The 21,823-nt window shown below is 36.1% G+C and overlaps 1 protein-coding gene across 1 annotated transcript in view; it reads right to left on the bottom strand.

Annotated features, from left to right (window-relative positions):
* Positions 1 to 1,907: 1,907 nt before the first annotated feature.
* The window catches only part of SERINC1 (serine incorporator 1), a 41,135-nt gene continuing 21,219 nt past the window's right edge, over positions 1,908 to 21,823 (bottom strand). The window contains exons 4-10 of the mRNA XM_047759495.1: positions 10,830 to 10,909; positions 10,468 to 10,605; positions 8,373 to 8,542; positions 8,179 to 8,269; positions 5,673 to 5,817; positions 5,332 to 5,562; positions 1,908 to 3,552 (exon numbers count right to left, since the gene is read on the bottom strand). Coding sequence (XP_047615451.1) covers positions 3,417 to 3,552; positions 5,332 to 5,562; positions 5,673 to 5,817; positions 8,179 to 8,269; positions 8,373 to 8,542; positions 10,468 to 10,605; positions 10,830 to 10,909 — 991 coding nt within the window. The 3' untranslated portion in view covers positions 1,908 to 3,416. The remainder of the gene's footprint in view (positions 3,553 to 5,331; positions 5,563 to 5,672; positions 5,818 to 8,178; positions 8,270 to 8,372; positions 8,543 to 10,467; positions 10,606 to 10,829; positions 10,910 to 21,823) is intronic.

The following is a 21,823-nucleotide window of genomic DNA, read 5'->3' as shown; positions in this document are numbered from 1 at the left end:
AAACCACAGTGAGATACCACAACATTCTTATCAGAATGACTAAAATAACAAATTGACATCACTATTGGTGATGATGAGATCATTGCTAATGGTGAGATGCAAAGTGAATTGCTCATAGATCAAATGTGTGAATAGGAAGTGCTACTCTGGAAACAGATCCGCAGTTTCCTGTAAAGCTAAACATCGAACCCATCCACAAATATCCTTTTCTCCCTTCACCTCTGATTCTGAGCAACAAGTAATCTGTTCTCCATTTCATTAATTTTGTCAATGCAAGCATGTTATATGCATGGAATGATACTCTGACCTTTGGGGATGAGGTGTTTTTTTTTTTTTTTTTGTCTTTTCTATGGCTGCACCCATGGCATATGAAGATTCCCAGTCTAGGGGTCTAATCGGAGTTGTAGCTGCTGGCCTACGGCAGAGCCACAGCAAGGTGTGATCCAAGCCATGTCTCCGACCTACACCACAGCTCATGGTAACGCTGGATCCTTAACCCACCAAGCAAGGCCAGGGATCAAACACACAACCTCATGGTTCCTAGTTGGATTCCTTAACCACTGAGCCACAATGGGAACTTTGGGGATTGGCTTTTTTAACCCAGGATAATTCCCTGGAAATTTCATTCAAGTTGTGTGTACCAAGTAATTTGCTTTTTTTTTTTTTTCTTTTCAGGGCCACACTCAAAGCCAGATCCGGGCCACATCTGTGACCTACACCACAGCTCACGACAACGTTGGATCCTTAACCCACTGAGCGAGGCCAGGGGTCAGAACCTACATCCTCATGGATACTAGTCAGATTCATTTCCTCTGGGGCACAACGGGAACTCCACATGTCTTTAATCCATTTTAAGCTTATTTTTGTATATGGTATTAGACAATATTCTAATTTTCTTTTACATGTAATTGTCCAGTTTCCCCAGCACCACTTATTGAAGAAACTGTTTTTTCTCCATTGTATATTCTTGCCTCTGTCATAGATTGACTTTAACTGCTTTGAGTTTATTTCTGGGCTTTCTATCCTGATGTATTTACATGTATTTCTGTTTTTGGGCCAGTACCATATTTCTTTAATTATTGTAGTTTTGTAGAATAGTCTGAAAGCAAGGAGCAGGATTCTTCCAGCTGTTTTCTTTCTCAAGATTGTTCTTTGGCTATTTGGGGTCTCTTGTGTTTCCATGCAAATTTAAATTTTTTTTGTTCTAGTTCTGTGGAAACTGCCATTGGTAATTTAATAAGAGTGCATGGAACCTGTAGATTGCCCTTGGTAATATGGTCATTTTAGCCATATTGTTTCTTCCAATACAAGAACATAAAATATCTTTCCATCTGTTTATGTTTTCAGTTTGTTTCCTTAGTGACTTCCAGTTCTCAGGGTACAAGTCTTTTGCTTCCTTAGGTAGGTTTATTTCTAGGTAAGTTTATTCCAAGGTTATTTCATTCTCTTTGATGTGATGATAAATGGGATTATTTCCTTAATTTTTCTTGATATTTCAGTATGGAATTGAGCATCTTATTTTAAGTAAGGGATTTTTAAAAAATATTATCATAATAAGTGTAAGAAAAAGCATCATCAAAACGCAATTTAGAAAGAAAATGCCTGGAGGATAGAAAAAGCAAGTATAAGATATCTATCAAGTGAGTTATATAAATAGTCTTCAAATTTGTCCAATTCCTGAAGATTCTTTAGGAGAATCCAATTATCTTTGAGCTCCAACTTCAGTGTGGTTACTTACAGAAAACTCAAATCATAAATATCACCTTTAAAACAATTCAGTTTTTCAGGACAGAAAATGGTCTGTTACCCTCTAGTGTCAGGTTCTTTGACACACACGTAGAAAGCAGGTCTGGGTATTACACCACTTAAATTTGAATTGCTAAAGAATTAGTAAACATATCACACACTTTCTCTGAATTCTTTATTTAAAGATAGAACACAGCCATTCAAAATCATGGAACCAATTATCAACATACAGAATAAACTTGGGGAATTCAATTTGTTATATTTCATTTACATGAATATCTTAAAAGAAGCAAATGTAGATTTTACGATTCATTAAGACATTAATGACACAAGTAACTAAGAGTTTTCTAAGTTAACAGTCGTACTGCTTGATTTCCAGATTGAAAGAGTATATAATAACCTATATATTTCAATTAGATGGTAGTAAATACAAACATCTTTTGAACTGTATAGTGTACTATAAGCAGGAGTTTATTCTACAGCAGCCATCATTCTCCTGGCCTCAGTTTATGTATAGAAGGCATGCTGGACACCAGCAATCTGTGTCACAAATTATCCACCACTTACAAGGTGTAAAATCTGTTATGCATGTGAATTTCCTTTTTGGCCGCACCTGCGGCATGTGGAAGTTTCTGGGCCAGGAATTGAACCAACAACACGCCAGTGACCTGAGTCATAGCACTGATGATACCAGATCCTTAACCACTGTGTCACAAGGGAACTCCTGAATAGAAATTATGTTTGAATGCCAAAGAGAATGCCAGTTACTTTTGATGGACTTGGGATTTCCCAGCTTTGCTGCTGATTAGCTCTCTTAGCTATCTGAATCTGTACTTTAGTTCCTTCATTTTTAAAATTAGAAGACTGGACTAGATTCTGTCTACTGAAGCAGTTTCTTCCTGTCAAAAGTTTACCATCCCTGATTTTCAAAACTTTTGAAGTGATGTTCAATCACCTCTTTCTAACCCATGATTATCCTTTTCAAAACCTTTGTCCAAATCCTTTATAGTTCCTAACATCTCCACTGAACTCACTGAACACATCTGCCTGTGTTTACAATGACCCAAACAAAGTTCACTGTGTTGGTATGGAAGGCTATCCCTACCCCAGAACTTACAACCTACTTGGGTATTCAATTTAGTACCCACCCCCCTCCCCCCCACCAGCAATCTGACTTTCTTTGAAAGCCCTCTGTCTCAATCCCCATCATTAACTTGCACTGTTGTCAATCAGACACTCTATACCTGTTTCCTTACCTTCATATCAAGGGAAAAACCTGAAAAGATTTTTTAGGAAACTGGCCTTTAAGTGACATGTGTATACATCTTTATACAATTTTAAAATAGCCATGTTCTTTGCAGTCTCCTATAGCACAAGGCATCAAATATTTCAAAAGGCAGCCATACATTTCTTTTTATATTTTTCTAAAACAGCTTAAGTCCTAATACAACTTAAAGAATTAAACTGTCAGTGACTCATTCTAACACACATATCAATGCACTTGGCAAGACTAATGAATAAAAATGGCAAGCGGTAAAATCTAATTCATGCCAGACCACTGGAGAAGTTACATGGGAAGCACACACATACACAACTTTACAAAAATTGGGAATACTGTTAATTCCAAATAAGTGATGATCAAAGTGAGACTTTCATGCCAGAAGTCTCCTTCAGTCAAAATCACGATTTGTAAGAACAAGTGGTGCCACCAGTGTCCAAACATATAGCACAATGCCAATCCAACTAGAAGATATTTTCACCCAGACAGCTGTCCACTGACTTTTCATCTCACGAGAAGGCTCATACCTAAAAAATTTAAGGAAAACAAAAAGGGGAGAGCCATTAGCCTAATCATCAAGCCATTAGGCTTTATTTCTTCAGATATATTCTTTGTACATTTTGTGATAACGGATACAGAGTTGCCAGACTAATTATCTGCTGCCTTGCTTTCCATACTACTTTGACAGCTAATGCAAGGGTTAAAAAAAAAAAAAAATCAATTTTCTTTAAAGGGGTGAATGGCATAGGCCTCTGAAGTAGCTCCTTTATATAATACTCAGAATCTTTATGTCTTCTGGCTAATGAGGTAGCAGAAAATGGATTGTGACTTCTGAATAAATAAAAGATGTTATTACAACAAAGATCTATCAATCCTAACCTGTATAAAGACTATATGATCTGTTCAAAGCATATATAGGAAACACCCTCCACCTTCTGATTTAAGAAATGGGGAAGGAAATACATTCCAAATTTAGTTGATTTTTATCTTCATGAAACATACCAAAAATATTGGTGATCTAAAGGCTTAACATTTCTTATTACCTGACAGCCAAAGCTGTGAATTGCTAAGAACTGTCTGGGTTCTTATACCTTAATATGCTGCAGTATAGATATTTTCAAAATAAACGCTGGCAGAGATTGCTCTCAAATAAGGCAAAGAATGAAAAGCCAAAACAAAAAAAATTTTTTCGGGAATTCCCATCGTGGTGCAGTGATTAATGAATCCAACTAGGAACCATGAGGTTGTGGGTTTGGTCCCTGGCCTTGCTCAGTGGGTTAGAGATCCAGCATTTTCGTGAGCTGTGGTGTAGGTTGCAGACGTGGCTCGGATCCCACGTTGCTGTGGCTCTGGTGTAGGCCGGTGGCTACAGCTCCGATTAGACCCCTGGTCTGGGAACCTTGATATGCCACAGGAGTGGCCCTAGAAAAGGCAAAAAGACAAAAAAAAAAAAAGAATGATTTTTTTTCTACCTCTTTTGCTGGTATTCAGTCTTACAAATTTGTAAGAATATTATGCATTAAAAATTATTAAAAATAGAACGTCCTAAACATAGTTCAAATCGAATTTTTTAGTAACCCTTTGACAAAATTAGAATTTTTTAAAAATACAAACTTCTACCTTCCTCTTAACAAAATTATTTTTTTGTCTTTTGTCCTTTTAGGGCCACACCCATGCATATGGAGATTCCCAGGCTAGAGGTCTAATCGGAGCTGTAGCTGCTGGCCTATACCACAGCCACACCAGATCCGAGCTTTGACTGCGACCCACACCACAGCTCACGGCAATGCCGAATCCTTAACCCACTGAGCGAGGCCAGGGATTGAACCTGCAACCTCATGGTTCCTAGTCAGATTTGTTTATGCTGTGCCACTATGGGAACTCTGAAAAATTTAACTTTGAAGTGATAAAAGAAGAAAAATACTGTGTTAGGAAATCTAAGCAAGTTTCATGAAACTTTCACTCTCTTCAAGAGTTCAAAAAAAAAATCAATGAAATATTTTCAAGTTTATGGACACACCTGCAGCATATGGAAATACCCAGGCCAGGGACTGACTCCAAGCCACAGTTGTGCAGCTGTTGCAGTCGGATTCTTAACCCACTGCACCACAATGGTAACTCCTGATTGTCACTTCTAAATTGAGGAAATACAGCCTGCATTTCTCACACTGATCTCACTATTCATTTACTTGTAAATTCTGAAATAGACTGGAGGATAAAAAGTACTCTACACCACATGTTTTAGAATGAAATCACAAAAAAACCACCAGGATTCCATATGCAAAGTTTTCATAAAATATAAATACCTGTACCAGTTGGTAAGGGTCATCATGATATAAAGTGAAGCCAGGAAAAGCATAAAGTGAAAGAAGGAGTAACTGTAAGTGACACCATCCCTTTCATTATCAATGGCTCGGTGAACATCATCTCCATCCTCGAGTGATCCATCACTTCTGGCTCCACCATCTTCTATTAATGTTGATTCGTCACTTGTTAGAGTCAGTTTATTAACTTGACTATTGTTTGAAGTACGGATGCTGCATGAGAGTTTAGTAAGAGAGAAAGAAAAAAAAAAGGGTATTTAAATAAACAATTCATAAATGAATAGCTAGACTTCTTTAAAAAATTAAATCCATAATTTTCTTACCTTGAATAAAACACACATAATAAAAAGAGGATTAATCCAATAATTCCTTGAGCATGCCACCACTGTACAGACTCTCCCTTCTTTGGGATAGTGCTTGTTGTATTATATCCAATTATGCTCAGTAGACTTGGGTTGCAGTCTGTTTCTATAATACAAATTATGGTTAAATTAAAATATTAGTATAAGAATTTTTCAGAGCACAACTGTAGTTCTTTTTACCTTTATACTCTTGTAAATTGAAAGTTTTGCTGGAAAAAGGCATAAACAAAAATAAGCTTATGAATAATGAAAGTTTATAGTACTAATTTTATAAATATGCCTGGAAAACAATTTCATTTTCAACCTCATGCATGAGCTGAGAGACATTTAAGACATTGATCAGGGAGTTCCTGCTGTGGTACAGTGTAAACGAATCTGACTAGTATCCATGAAGAAGCAGGTTTGATCCCTGGCCTTGCTCACGAGGTTAAGGTTCCGGCATTGCTGTGAGCCGTGGTGTAGGTCACAGCCGCAGCTCGGGTCCTGTGTTGCTGTGGCTGTGATGTAGGCTGCCAGCTATAGCTCTGATTCAACTCCTAGCCTGGGAACTTCCATATGCCGCAGGTGTGCCCCTAAAAAGAAAAAAAAAAAAAAAAAAGACACTATTGATCAGGAAATCGGTGTTTTTTCTTTTTCATTTTATTTTTAACAGCCAAGCCTTCAGCATACAGAAGTTCCCAGGCTAAGGGTCAAACCTGAGCTGCAGCTGCTGGCCTATGCTACGGCAACAGCAATGCTAGATCAGAGCCATACCCGAGACCTACTCCACACCTTTCAGCAATGCCAAGTCAACTCACTGAGCAAGGCCAAGGATCAAACCTGCACCCTCACAGACACTATGTTGGGTTCTTTACCCTCTGAGACACAATGGGAACTTCAGGAAATTGGTAAAATTTAAATGACCTCTCTTCTAAAGTACAATAAAACACAAGTAGAGTTAAGAATAAAAATCAGATACTCTAAACCAAAATGCACTGGCTTTTCTAGCATATATTGTGAGGTAACAGTGATTTCATGAAGTTTATCAACTTGTCAACATACATTGTTATATATAGCAGGATAGCTTACACATAAGACTAGTTAATAGAATTTTAGCACATGGTTTGTGGAAATGACCAAATAAGTCATAATGTAATCTAATGCTTACTCAGCTTCTTGACTCTTGTGAGGAAGAATTATAATGGGATTGGTATTCACTTAAGTATCCTAAATACGTTTTTTTCTTCCCACAAAGCCAGAAATGTCAGTTGCCACCTTATCGATGAAAAATGATTTTTACCTTAAAACTCTTTGTATAAGGATAATCCCTAAAGCAAATCACTAAAATTACTATATACAAGCAAAACTTTCCTCCAACTAGTGATAAAAAGCACTTATAGGAGTTCCCGTCGTGGCTCAGCGGTTAATGAATCTGACTAGGAACCACAAGGTTGCAGGTTTGATCCCTGGCCTTGCTCAGTGGGTTAAGGATCTGGTGTTGCTGTTGAGCTGTGGTGTAGGTGGCAGACGGGGCTTGAATCCTGCATTGCTGTGGCCCTGGCGTAGGCCAGCAGCTACAGCTCCAATTTGACCCCTAGCCTGGGACCCTCCATATGCCACGAGAGCAGCCCAGAAAATGGCCAAAAAAAAAAAAAAAAAGCACTTATATAATTTGTAAACTCAGTGAAATTATGAGATTTTTAAAAAAGCATATTTCATAATTTTTCCTTATTTTAAAGAAAATAGACCATTGCTTCCTTTTCAAAAAATAGTAAGTTGGCTCTTGAACGAGATCAGGGACACTCCCCTGCTCCCCCTCCAACCCCTCCCCTACACAATTGAAAATCTATGTATATAACTTGATGGCTGGCCACTGTATCCAGCCCTTCCATATCTGCAGTTCTGCATCTAGAGAGTCAACTAGATGCAGGTTGTAAAGTATTGCAGTACATACATATTTTTGAAAAAAAAAATTCATGGATAAGTGGACCTCTGCAGTTCAAAACTCTGTTGTTCAATGGTCAACTGTAACTAATTTCTAATTTGTTTTCCCCCAAATGACATATACAGGAATCTACTTCCATGGAATGCAATATAACCGGCCTATAACCAGATTACAAAGACCAGTTATATTCACTTGTAAGGTAGTTGCGAAAAAGAAAAAATTTCAGTAAGTGAAAAAAACCTACACTGTTTATAACAGACTCAACAAACATTTTAACAGCTTTTATTTCTTCCTACATGTACTATCATTTGCACGGTACAAATCTGGTATATATTTCTTACAATTTTCATATAATTTCTGATAGTTTTTGCTAGTGAAAGAAGAAACTGAGTGAAAAAATACAACAGTACATCAAAGATGAAAATGCTACTTCCATTCTCTTCACTCCTCTAGGAGCTTAATTTTACAAAATTACCATCTTTGAAAAAGAGAAGAGCTGCGGGATTCATTACAAAGAAATAAATCCAAGCAAACGAAACATACCTGGTTCATTGGTCATAGCAGACCATGTCAAATACATTGTGTAGACTGTAATTACTGAAGACTGTAGCAAACCAGATCTTGGTTGTGATTCCTACCAAAGAAAACATTAAGCAAAACAGGAAAATATTCTGTTATTCAAGATTTAGGAAAACTCAAAAAACAGCTCATAAAAACTAACGATAAAAGGAACTTACTTGGATTTTTGGCAGTATAGACATTATAGAAGCACCAAAGCAGAGGAGCATATTGACACTGATGAAGGCTTTATTTTCTGCACAACTGGCTGGATGAGTATAGTAAACAAAAAATAGGACGACAGCAACTAAAGACAGCAGATAATTCAGGGCTGTAGCTGATAGCAAAGCTGTGAAAGAAATACACTGAACAATTAGATTTTACCACAAATATTAGAAATAAGGCACAGGGCTCATTTTAAAAACAATTTTATTCAAAAATTTATTTTAAGCAACTAACACTGTGTCAGCACTACACAGTTTATAAAAGCAGGTAAGGATATTCTGAACTTTATCACATAAGAATGTAAGTCTTTTACACAGATTATATTTTCAAGGACAACACTTATATTTTCAAGGACAACAATATACTAATTGTATTTTCAAGGACACATATTTTCAAGGACAATATACTAATATGATTTTTATCTAATAGTAAAATGTACAGTTTCCAAAACATTCATACACATTAAACATTATGTTCAAAATATAGAAAAATACTAGGAAAGTAGTATTACTTAAGGTTTTTAAAGAAGGATAATCATTCAGTTGTACACAAGGGCATTAAAATTTTCACTAGTAATGCTAAAACAGTGATACTTTTCCTCATCAACTAAAATCTTAAATTATGCAAGAGTAAGTCATTATTATATAAGACCACCTGAGTTTCTTCTATCATGCACATTTCATCACACGTTTTATTTAGCTTTGTGCTAATGTGTCCTTAAAATACATATATTTATGTAGATGTGCCTCACTGACAGGTGATCTATCCAACAAATACTTCCTGAATGCCTAACAAAGGCCATGGGGAAACGGTAGAGAACAAAACAGAAAATCTTGCATTAGATTTAACATTAGAAAATTAGATATTCTAGGAGGTCACATCATGGATCAACAGTAACAAACCCGATTAGTATCAATGAAGACTCGGGGTTTTGATCCCTGGCCTTGCTCAGTGGGTTAAGGATCCAGCATTGCCATGAGCTGTGGTATAGGCTGGCAGCTGAAGCTCTGATTTGATCCCTAGCTTGGGAACCTCCCCATAGTTCAAGTGCAGCTCTAAAAAGACAACCCCCTCCCCCTAAAAAAAGATATTCTTTGAAGTAAATTTTCCAAATGACTACAGCTTGTTTTTTTGAACACCAAACTCTACTTTAGCCACTAATATCAAAAATCTCAGACTAGTTGTATGACAGAAAACATGAAGTGAGCAGGCATGCTGGATTTAGCTTTCACTCTGATTTAAAAATAATTATTTTAACTGTAACTCAGATCATTTCACAAAAAAATCCAGAAATACGGCTTTTGGAAAAGAAAACAACAAAAAACAAAAATTAAGCAACACTTGGTGTTTCCACAAGGCAGTTACCGGATGGAAGTGAGAAGTAGCTATGCACTCACTTTAGATAGGGGCCTTCACATTCTCCAATTTATCACAGTCCCTTCTATTTGTATAAGGACTGAAAATGCACTTAAACCTGGTTCTCCTCCCTTGTTTCTGTCACCTCTCGTAAGAATCTCAATTTGGTCTCTGTTTTAGAGTTTAACCATAGGACCTCAAGCTCGTCATTATAAATAAACCTTAAATACATTAATATAAAAATTCCCTCAGGTGCTACTGTTAACACATAACGGCATCCTTTGCATTTGTTATAAAATTGCTTTTTTATTTTTCCTGCTAGTTGATGTTTAAAAATTATACCACTGTTTGTCCTTGTCCTTTCAATATTTTACTTTTAACCTGATATAGGCTTCCCAGGAAAGTAGGCTGTGAAATATATATATATTCAGCAACAGGCTTTGGAACTTCTATTTTAGCCAGTCAGGGTATTCTGGATTATTTCCTGGTTCTTGGGTATGTTCCTATTGACATGCCAAAAGCTCTACAAATAAAGTTGCTGACACAAATGTGCTAAGATGCCACTCATGAACTTTTCCTCCTCATAAAAACTAAACCATAAAAATTGTAATTTCTCCATAGCCTACATATCTGCTCTCACTTTCAAAGTTCAACTACCTTGAAGATGTTTTGTTAAGACAAAAAAAACCTTACCTGCATACCAACATCTCGAGTTCCCTTCTTCCATTTTTTCAACCCATGATTCATTCCAAGAATGGGCAAAATCAATAAGTAAGACTAGCTGTATAAGGATGAAGCAAAAGGCACCTGCCATGCCTACATAAAACCACACTGAAAGGGGGAAAAAAAAAAAAACATAAATGACTGACTGGTTCACTTTTTATTCACAATAAATACACAAAAAAATAAAATTTTATACAGACGCCTTCATTTTGCTAACCAGGGTGGAGGAAAAAAGGAAAAAGCAAAACAAAGAGTTACAGTTCCAGGCAACAATTATTTCAATTCCCTAATAAAATATCAAAAATCACACAATTAAAAAAAAAATTTCTTACCAGTTGTAAAAGTTCCTTCTGGAATGAAGAAAGCCCCAATAATAATTGCAATTGCTACAGCAAATTTAAAGAACCAGAATCTAAAACAAAAATAAATTTTCATTAATAAATAATCATTCAACAAGTAATTTCATATATGACATCTTTAAGAGCTAATCCTAAAGAACAGCTAAACTGAATGCGACTAATCTTTCTGAGAACTGAAGACTATCATGTAAACTGTTTTAGGACGGTTTTGATTCATTATGATAAAATGAGGATATAGTTTCATTTCACAGGTTTATTTTACATAAACGAGTATGATAACTTATCAGTGTAAATAAGGTACACTGTACAAATGAATAACTTCTGAAAACACACAATAAACACTTTATCCAAGACTCTGTACTAATTTAAAACAATCAGCTTTTAGTACATCAGCTTCAAGGTGGCATGAGACATCATTTTTGTCCCCGTATTTTTAACAACTGTGTATCCATCTACACATAAAAGTGTCTCTCTGGTAGGTAGAGGATTCAGCAATATATGCCAAGAGTTTCGGAAGGAGTCTCACACACCTGTTTATCTGGTAATAGGCAGACAAGACCTCAATATGGGGCTACAGAACCAGCAAACCCACCCCAACTCTCCCGGCTGTGGTCGGGGAAAACCTAGAGAGTGCCAATTTGGGCACACACTGGAAGATGAGAAAGAATTTATAAAAGTTCACCCCTCCTGCTGGGAGATGCCAGTAAGCTACATGAGGGGGAAAAAATTCAATGCAAAAGAAAGGAATTTTGCCAGTGCTGCTTTTCCACGAAGGCAACACAGCAGATACCACCTGTGGAGGAAAAGGAGAGCTGTGAGTGACTCTACCCTAACTCTGTGAGACAATTCGAGAGAAACCAGTTTCTTTCCAGCAGCACCCAGGGTACTGAGGAAGGACTCCATGACTAAGGGGAGGGAGTTGGGGAAAGAGGCAGATAAGAATATCAAAGAGAATTAAAGGAACACAGTTCCTGCTTACTGAGTTCAAGACTGAAACATTCAATCTGTCCATGAGCTTCTGGGGGAACCTCAGCTGAGAATCTTTCTCCTGGTTATGAATGCACCTCAAACACTCTGAGCACTAAACCCACAACTCCCTGACTCTATGGCCAGCTCCTTGTGTGTGCTGCTCTCCTTAGTGCAGTGGCATAAGCAGATCCAGTAATGGGGGCTCCTCTGAGAAACACAGTCCATAATCTATGGGCAAGGGAGAAATGACAAACATGAGCTATAGGGGTCCCCTCCTGGAGAACAAAAAAGATTTCCAGTAGCCAGCCAGATGAGTTGAAAGAACCAGAGAAAACATAAAAGCTTAACAATTCTGCCACAGAAGGAAGCAAAAGAAGCAAGCATATGGAGTCAGAGAGAACCCCAGATAAAACAGGATCAATAAACAGTATACCCCATGTGAAGTCAACTAGTAAAGATTTCAACTGTCTGTTACTTCAAAGGTGAAAAGTAGCCATGCAAAAACTACAAGGAATCTGAAGAAACCAGAAAACATTTCATCACCAAAAGATAATAATCCTGCAATAAATGAGCTCAAAGGCATGGAATCTTACAATCTAGCAAATGAAGAATTCAAAATAGCTATTTTGAGGAAACTCAACAAGCCACTAGAAAACACAGAGATAATTTAACAAAACCAGGAAAAATAATACTTGGATGAGAAATTTAGGAAAGAGACAGAAATCATAAAAAAAGCTAACATTCTGGAGCCAAAGAATTTGATGAAATGAAAAATGTAATAGAGATATGCAGAAGGATAGACTGAAAGGAAGACAGAAAAAGTGGGTAAGAATTTTGATATAACTCAATCAGGGTGAACAGAGGAAAAAAATGAAAAAGAGTTGGAAGAAAGCCTAAGTAATCAATGGAATTCAAATATTAGAATGATTGGCGTTCTAGGAGAGGAACAGAAGGGAGATGGAAGCTTATTTAAAGAAATAATAGCTGACAATTTTCTAAACCTGGACATTCAAGTTCACAAAGCTAATAAGAGCACACTATCATCTCAAAGCAAAAAGACCCTTAAGATATATAATGAAACTGTCAAAAACCGAAGAAAAAGAATCCCAAAGGCAGCCAGAGAAAACAAGATAGTTATCTACAAAGTAATTTCCATTAGGCTATCAGTGGATTTCTCAGTAGAAAACCCTTACGGGCCAGGAGAAAGTAGGACAACTTTGGCATAACATACTCAAAGTGTTAAGAGGAAAATACTGCCATCCAAGATTACTCTGTCCAGTAAAGTTATCCTTCAGATACAAAGGAGAAATAAATATTCCCAGTCAAAATCTAAGGAATTTATTACCATGCTTTGTGAAAAATGGTAAAAGGATTTCTTCAGGCTGAAATGAAAAGACACTAATTAGTGTTATGAAAATATACAAAAGCATTCAACAGACTGGTAAAAGTAAACACACAGATTTAGAAAAATCGAATTCTTTAACAGGATGGTGTGTTAATTTCCTAACTGGGGTATAAAGATTAAAAAAAGTATTAAAAGTGGCTACTACAATTGGTTAATGGATATACAATATAAAAAGAGGTAAACTGTGATAGATATTCAAAGAGTAAATAAGTAGAGCTTTTTATGCAACTAAAGTTCTAGCAGCTTAAAACGGACTGTTTTACCTGTTTTACACAGGCCTCATTGTACCCACAAAGCAAATACCAAGCAAAGATTCACAGAAGATAGAGAAGCTGAGCATACTGCCAGTTTACAAAGAAAATTACAAATTTACATAGGCACTGAAGAAAAAATAAACAATGGAAATACAGAACAACCAGATGGCATTATTAAGTCCTCATACATCAATATTTATGCTAAATGTAAATGCAGTGAATTCAGCAATCTAAAGGCATGGTGGCTGGATGAATTAAAAAAAAAAAAAACCCAATTATATGTCTACAACACTCATTTCAGAGGCTCAAAATGAAAAGCTAGTAAAAGCTAGACATTTCATTCAAATGAGTATCAACAGAAACCAGAGGTAGCATACTTATACCAGTATTAAACAATCTATGTTTAGCTGAATCTGTGAATGCAAAACCACAGATATGGTAGAACAAAAGATCTGAGGTAACTATGTATACGGAGAGCAAACTACGAATTACACAGTTTTTCCACTGTGCAGAGGGTGAGTTCCCCTAATCCCCATGGTGTGTAAGGATTGACGTATATACATGACAACACTGGTGGAGCACCTAAAACGTAAGCAAGTAGTAATAGCAGGAAGGAATGAACAATAACAGTGAACTTCAAAACCCCAATTTCAGCAGTAGATAAATCATCCAGACAGAAAATCAACAAGGAAACACTGGACTTAAACCATACCTAAGTACAAATGGACCTACAGATATTTATAGGACAGACATTTATTCCATCCAACAGCTGCAGAATACATATTCTTTGCAAGTGTACATAGAATATTCTCCAGGATAGATCATGTAATAGGACAAAAGTTTTACTAAATTTAAGAACAAAATCATACCAAGTCTCTTTCCCAACCATAACAGAGTAACTCTGCAAGTCAGCAAGAGGAAAGTTGCAAAAATTTTAAAGTACGTGAAAACTAAACACTAGACTCCTGAGAAACAAAGGGTTCAAAGAGATCAAAAGGGAATCAGGAATTATCTCAACAAGTGAAAATGGATATTCAACACAAAACATATGGAATGCTATGAAAGCAGTTCTGAAAAGAGGCTTCTAGTGTATATAAAGAAGTTTCAAATGCAGAGAGTAAGAAAATAAAAAGATGTCACATAGACAATCTAACTTTATACATCAAGGAATGGAAAAAAGAACTAGCTAATAAGCCTAAAGATGGAAAGAAATGACAAAGATCAGAGTAAACATTAAATGAAACAGAGACCAGAACAACAGAAAGGAATAAAACTAAGAGCTGGTATTTCAAAAAGATAAAGCTGACAAATACTCAGCTTTACTAACAAAAAAAGAGGATTCAAAACCAGGAATGAAAGCGACATTACAACCGATACTATAGAAATACATAGTATCATAATAGACTGCTCTGAACAATTTATGCCAACAAACTGTATACCTAGAAGAAATGGATAAATTCTTAGAAACACACAGCCTATCAAGATTGAATTGGAAAGAAATAGAAAATCTGAAGGACCAGTAACAAGTAGAGAGATTAAATCTGTAATCAAAAATAGGAATAAATGGTTTCACTGGTGAATTCTACCAAACATTTAAAAAAGAATTAATACCAAAAGGAGAAACTGAGAAGTTATATAATAACAGTGGGGGATTTTAACACCCCACTTACATTGATGGACAGGTCATCCGGACAGAAAATCAACAAGGAAACACAGGCCTTAAATAATACCCTAGGCCATTTAGACTTAACTGGTATTTACAGAACAATCCACCCCAAAGCAGCAGAATATACATTCTTCTCAAATGCACATGGAAAATTCCCCAGAATAGATCACATCTTGGGCCACAGATCAATCCCTGGTAAATTTTAAAAAATTGAAATATTTCAAGTATTTTCAATGACCACAATGTGAGGAGACTAGAAATCGACTACAAGAAAACAAAAACAGGAGTTCCTGTTGTAGCTTGGCAGTTAACGAACCAACTAGCATCCATGAGGCCTCGGGTTCGCTCAGTGGGTTAAGGATCTGGCACTAACATGAGCTGTGGTGTAAATGTTGCAGATGCTGCTTTGATCCCCCATCGCTGTGGCTCTGGTGAGGGCTGGTGGCTACAGCTCTGGTTGGACCCCTACTGCCACGAGTGCAGCCCTAAAAAGACATAAAGACCAAAAAAGAAAAACAAAAAAAACCACACACTTCTGGAAGCCAAATAATATGCTAATAAATAACTAATGGATCACTGAGGAAATCAAAAGACATTTAGAGACAAATGACAGTGAAGATATGACCATCCAAAACCTGTAGGACACAGAAAAGCAGTTCTGAGAGGGAAGTTTATAGCAATACAATCTTATGTCAGGAAACGAACATCAAAAAAACTTAATGTAACTTTACACCTAAAACATCCAGAAAAGGAAGAATAGACAAAGCCCCAAATTAGTAGAAAAAAAGAAATCATAAAGATCAGAGCATAAATCAATGAAATAGAGACAAAGAAAACAGAGAAGATCAATGAAACCAAAAGTTGGTTCTTTGAAAAGGTAACAAAACTGATAAACTTTTAGCCAGACTCAACTCAAGAAAATAAGGGAGAGCGTTCAAATCAATAAAATTAGAAATGAAAAAGAAGTTACAACTGACACCACAGAAATACAAAGCAACTACAAGCAACTATATGCCAATAAAATGGACAATCTAGAAGAACTGGACAGAATCTACAAGGTACAACCTATAAAGAATGAACCAGGAAGAAACAGAAAATATGAATATAGCAATCACAAGGACTGAAATTGAAAATGTGATTTAAAAACTTCTGAAAAACAAAAGTCCAGTACCAGATGGCTTCATAGGCAAATCTATCAAACATTCAGAGAGGACTTTAACACCTATTCTTCTGAAACTCTTCCCCAAAATTGCAAAGAAGTATATACTCCCAAGCCCATTCTATGAGGCCACCATCATCTTGCTACCAAAAAGATATGACAAAAAAGAAAATTACAGGCAATAACACTGATGAACACAGATCAAAAATCCTCAACAAAATATTAGCAAACTAAATCCAACTATATATTAAGAAGATCACAAACCATAATCAAATGGGATTTATCCCAGGGATAAATAGGCTGGCAGCTGTAGCTCCAATTTGACCCCTAGCCTGGGAACTTCCATATGCCATGAGTGTGGCCCTAAAAAGCAAGAAAAAAAAAAAAAAAAGGATGGTACTGGCACAAAAGCAAAAATATAGATCCATGGAACAGGACTAAAAGCCCAGATATAACCCCAAGAACCTACGGTCAACTAATTCATGACAAAGGAGGCAAGAATATAAAACAATGGAGAAAAGACAGTCACTTCAAAAAGCAGTGCTGGGAAAATTGAATAGCTACAAGTAAAAGAATGAAATCTGAACATTCTCTAAAAGCATACACAAAAACAAACTCAAAATGGATTAAAGACCTAAACGTAAGGCCAGATACTATACAACTCCTAGAGGAAAACACAGGCACAACACTCTTTGGCACAAACTGCAACAACATCTTGTCTGACCCACCTCCTAAAATAATAATAATAAAAACAAAATAACCCAGTGGGACCTAGATAAACTCTAAAGCTTTTGCATAGCAAAGGAAACCTTAAAAAACAAAAACAAACAAACAAAAAAAAAAAAGGAAAAGATAACCCACCAAATGGGTGAAAATCTTTGCCAAGGATGCAAACGACAAGGGTCTAGTCTCCAAAATACACAAACAATCCATACAACCCAACAACAACAAAAAACACAATCGAAAAATGGGTAGAAGATCTAAATAGACATTTCTCCAAAGACATATGAAAAAGACACATGATAAAATGCTTACATCAGTATAAGAGAAATGCAAATCAAAACTACAATGAGATACCATCTCAGACAAGTCAAAATGGCTATCATGAATAAATCTACAATTAACAATTGCTGAAGAAGGTGTGGAGAAAAGGGAACCTTCCTACACTGCTGGTGGGAATGTAAATCCGTACAACCACTATGGAAAACAATATGGAGGTTTCTCAGAAAACTAAATACAGAACTACCACATGGCCCAGTATAACCATTCCTGGGCAAATATTCAGACATAACATTCATTCAAGAAGATACATGCATCTGTATGTTCACAGAAGCACTATTCACAATAGCCAAGACATGGAAACACCCTAAATGTCCAGTAACAGATGAATGGATTAAGAGGTCATGGTACATATCTACAATGGAATACTACTCAGCCATAAAAAGAATGAAATAATACCATTTGCAGCAACATGGATGCAACTAGAGAGTCTCACACTAAGTGAAGTCAATAAGAGAAAAAAATACCATATGATATCACTTACATGTGGAATTTAAAATATGGCACACACACACAAATATGGCACAAATGAACCTATTTAGAAGAGAAATATAGACAGAGAACAGATTTGTGATTCCTAAGGGAGTTGGTGGGAGGCAGTAGGATAGATGGGGAGTTTGGGGTTGGTAGATACAAACTATTACATTCAGAATGGATAAGCAATGATGTTCTACTATATAGCACAGGAAACTATATCCAATCTCTGGAGATAGAACATGATGGAAGATAGTATGAGAAAAAGAATTTATATATATGTAAAACTGGATCACTGCCGTACAGTAGAAATTGATACAACACTCTGGGTCAAGTATTAATGCCAGTCCTTTTCAAACTCTTCCAAAACTACTACTACTACTACTACTACTACTACTACTAAATCCAAAGAGGAAGAACACTTCAAAACTCACTTTACCAGGTCAACATTGTCCTGATGCCAAGTCAGATAAGGACAGGACAAGAAAACTATAGACTAATTCTCCTAATATACTACAGATACACAAATCCTCAACAGAATGTTAGCAAACCAAATTCAACATCACATTAACAAGACTATACACCATACCAAAGTGGGGTCCATCCTTGGGATATAAGGATGCCTCAATATAATATGATTTTTAAAAAATAAAAAATCATTTCATCAGCTCAATAGATGCAGAAAAAGAATTTCACAAAATATAACATCCTTTCATGAAAAAAACGCTCAAGCTATTGGGTATATGTAAGAAACATACCTCCACATGACAAAGGCCATATGTAAAAAATCCACAGCTATTATCATGTTCAATGATATAAGTATGAAATCTTTTCCTGCAGATTAGGAACAAGACCTAATCTTGTGCCCATTCTTACCACTCTTATTAAATATAGTACTGGCTAGCTCAAGCAATAAGATAAGACAATGAAATAAAAGGCATCCAAATGGGAAAGGAAAATTTAAACTGTCATTACCTGCAGATGATATTATCTTACATATAGAAAATTCTCAAGATTAAACCGAACAACTATTAGAACTAATGAACCAATTCAGTAAAATTGCAGGATACCAAAGGCAATATAAAGAAACCAATAAAAATCACACTAACAAAATATATCTATAAAAGAAATAAAACTATCTCATTCACATAGCATCAAAAGACAACAAAATACCGAGGAATAAATTCCAAAGTAAAAGACTTGTATGATGAAAAGTACAAGACTTTGATAAAAACTGAAGACACCTACAGATTCAAAGTATTCCACAAAAAATTCCAATGCCATTTACAAACAAAAAAATAGAAAAAAAAATCCTAAAATTTGTATGTAACCAAGAAAGATCCCAAAGTCTAATCACTAATGAGAAGGAAGAGCAAAGTTGTAAATATACTTACTTATTTCAAATTATACTACAAAGCCATAGTAATTAAAGCAGTACTACCATAAAAATAGACAAGATGAATGGAACAGAATAGAGAGAACCTAGTAATAAACCCTTGCATTGTGGATCAACTAATATTTGAGAAGAGAATCAAGAGGAGTCAGTGAAGAAAGAATGGTGTCTCTTCACCAGTCTTGGGAAAGACAGCCACATACGGAAAAATGAGACTGGATGCCTTTCCTACACCACTTACAAACATTAACTTGAAATAAGTAAAGAGTTAAACATTTAAGACCTGACACTAGAAAGATACTATTACTAGGAAGACAAAAATAAGGAAAAAGCTCCTTGATACTGGTTTTGCAATGAGACACCAAAAAGTACATTAGACACCAAAAGGTACATCTAAAAAAGGTAAAACAAGCGAGACTATATCAAACTAAAAAATTTCTGCACACCAAAAGGAACAATGAACAAAATGAAGACAACCTACAAAATAGGAAAAAGAAATTTCCAAACCGCATGTCAAATAAGTGGTTAATATTAAATACATATAAAAATTCCATCCAACTCAATAGTGAAAATAAATACATAAAGCAAATAATCTAAAAATGGACAGAGGAACTAAATAGATATTTTTCCAAAGAAGGCATACAAGTGGCCAACAGGCATATGAAATATGAAAAGGTGCTTGACATCACTTAATGTTAGAGGAATGCTAATCAAAATCATTATGATAATATCATCACCTCATACCTACTAAAATGGCTATATCAAGACAACAGGAGTTTCCGTCATGGCACAGTCGTTAATGAATCCGACTAGGAACCAAGAGGTTGCGGGTTCTATCCCTGGTCTTGCTAGGCGGATTAGGGATCCAGCATTGCTGTGAGCTGTGGTGTAGGTTGCAGATGCAGCTTGGATCTGGCATTGCTGTGGCTGTGGCGTAGGCTGGCAGCTAAAGCTCCGATTAGACCCCTAGCCTAGGAACCTCCATATGCCGTGGGTGTGGCCCTAGAAAAAGGCAAAAAAAAAAAAACAACAAATAATAAGTGGTGGTCAGAACGTGGTGAAATGGTACCTCTTATGCACTATTAGTGGGAATGTACCATAGTTCAGTCACTATGGAAAACAGTATGAAGGTTCCTCAAAATATTAAAAACGTAACAAACATACACTCCATCACCCCCACTCCTAGGTATATATTTAAAGAAAATGAACAACTTTTCAGAGTACTGAAAAGATATCTGCATACCCATGTTACATCAGAATTATTCACAACTGGCAAGACATAAAAACAACCTAAGTGTCTGTCAACAGATGAATAAAGAAACTGTAGTATATATACTCAATGGAATATTATTTGGCCATGAGAAAGAAGGATATCCTGTCATCTGCAAAAAAAAATAAGATGGTGGAAATCACTAATGTGAAACAGAACAAAGAAAAAAGAATGAAAAGAAATGAGGACAGTCTAAGAGAACTCTGGGACAACTTTTAAAGGCACCAACATTCACATTATATGGGTGCCAGAAGAAGAGAGGGATAAAGGGCTGGAGAAAACAGAGGAAGAGGTAACAGCCAAAAACTTCCCAAACACAGGAAAGGAAATCACTCAAATACTGTCAGCAGAACAAATACCATATAGAACAATCCCAAGGATAAACACCTCAAGACACATAGTAATCAAATGATCGAAATCAAAGACAATAAGAAAATACTGAAAATAGCTAGAGAAAAGTAAAAAATAACATACATGAGAAGCCAAATAAGGTTGTCAGCTGATTTTTCAGCAGAAACCCTGCAGGCCAAATGGTAGTGGCACCTAAGTGATGAAAGAAAAAATTTCCAACCAAGAACACTACCCAAGAGGGCTCTCACTTAGATTTGAAGGTGAAATCAAAGCTGTCAGAAAAGCAAAAGCTAAGAGAATTCGGCACCACTAAATCAGTTTTACAACAAATATTGAAGGAACTTCTCTAGGTGAAAAAGGCCACAACTAGTAACAAAAATACTACAAATGACAAGGCAAACAAATAGCAAAAATAAGAAATTGCGCACAAATATGATACCGAAACCAGCCATCAGAGAAGAGGAGGGTACAAATTCAGGATAGTGGAGATGCATTTACAAGTAAGCGACCAGCAACTTAAAACAATCTTGTGTATTTATATATAGACTCCTGTATCAAAACCTCATGATAACCACAAACCAAAAACCTACAACAGGTACACACACGAGTAAGAAAAAGCAATCTAAACACAACACTAAATATAGTCATCAAGCCACAAAAACAGGGAACAAGGGAAGAAAAGAAAAAAGACAAACAAAAATCCAAAATGATTACTAAAATGGCAATAAGAACACATACATCAATAATTACTTTAAATGTAAATGGACTAAATGCATCAACTGAAAGACATAGACTGGCTGAATGGATACAAAAACAAGACCTATATATATGCTGTCTACAAGAGCTCTACCTCAGCTCTAGGGGCACATACAAATTGAAGGTGAGAGAATGGAAGAAGGTATTCCATGGAAACAGAAATCAAAAGAAAGCCTGAGTAGCAATACTCATATGAGACAAAGTAGATTTT

Source organism: Phacochoerus africanus, chromosome 2 (genome assembly GCF_016906955.1).
Source record: "Phacochoerus africanus isolate WHEZ1 chromosome 2, ROS_Pafr_v1, whole genome shotgun sequence".
NCBI lineage: Eukaryota > Metazoa > Chordata > Mammalia > Artiodactyla > Suidae > Phacochoerus > Phacochoerus africanus.
The sequence above is the reverse complement of the archived record's forward strand: the minus strand, read 5'-3'. Positions and strand labels throughout refer to the sequence as shown.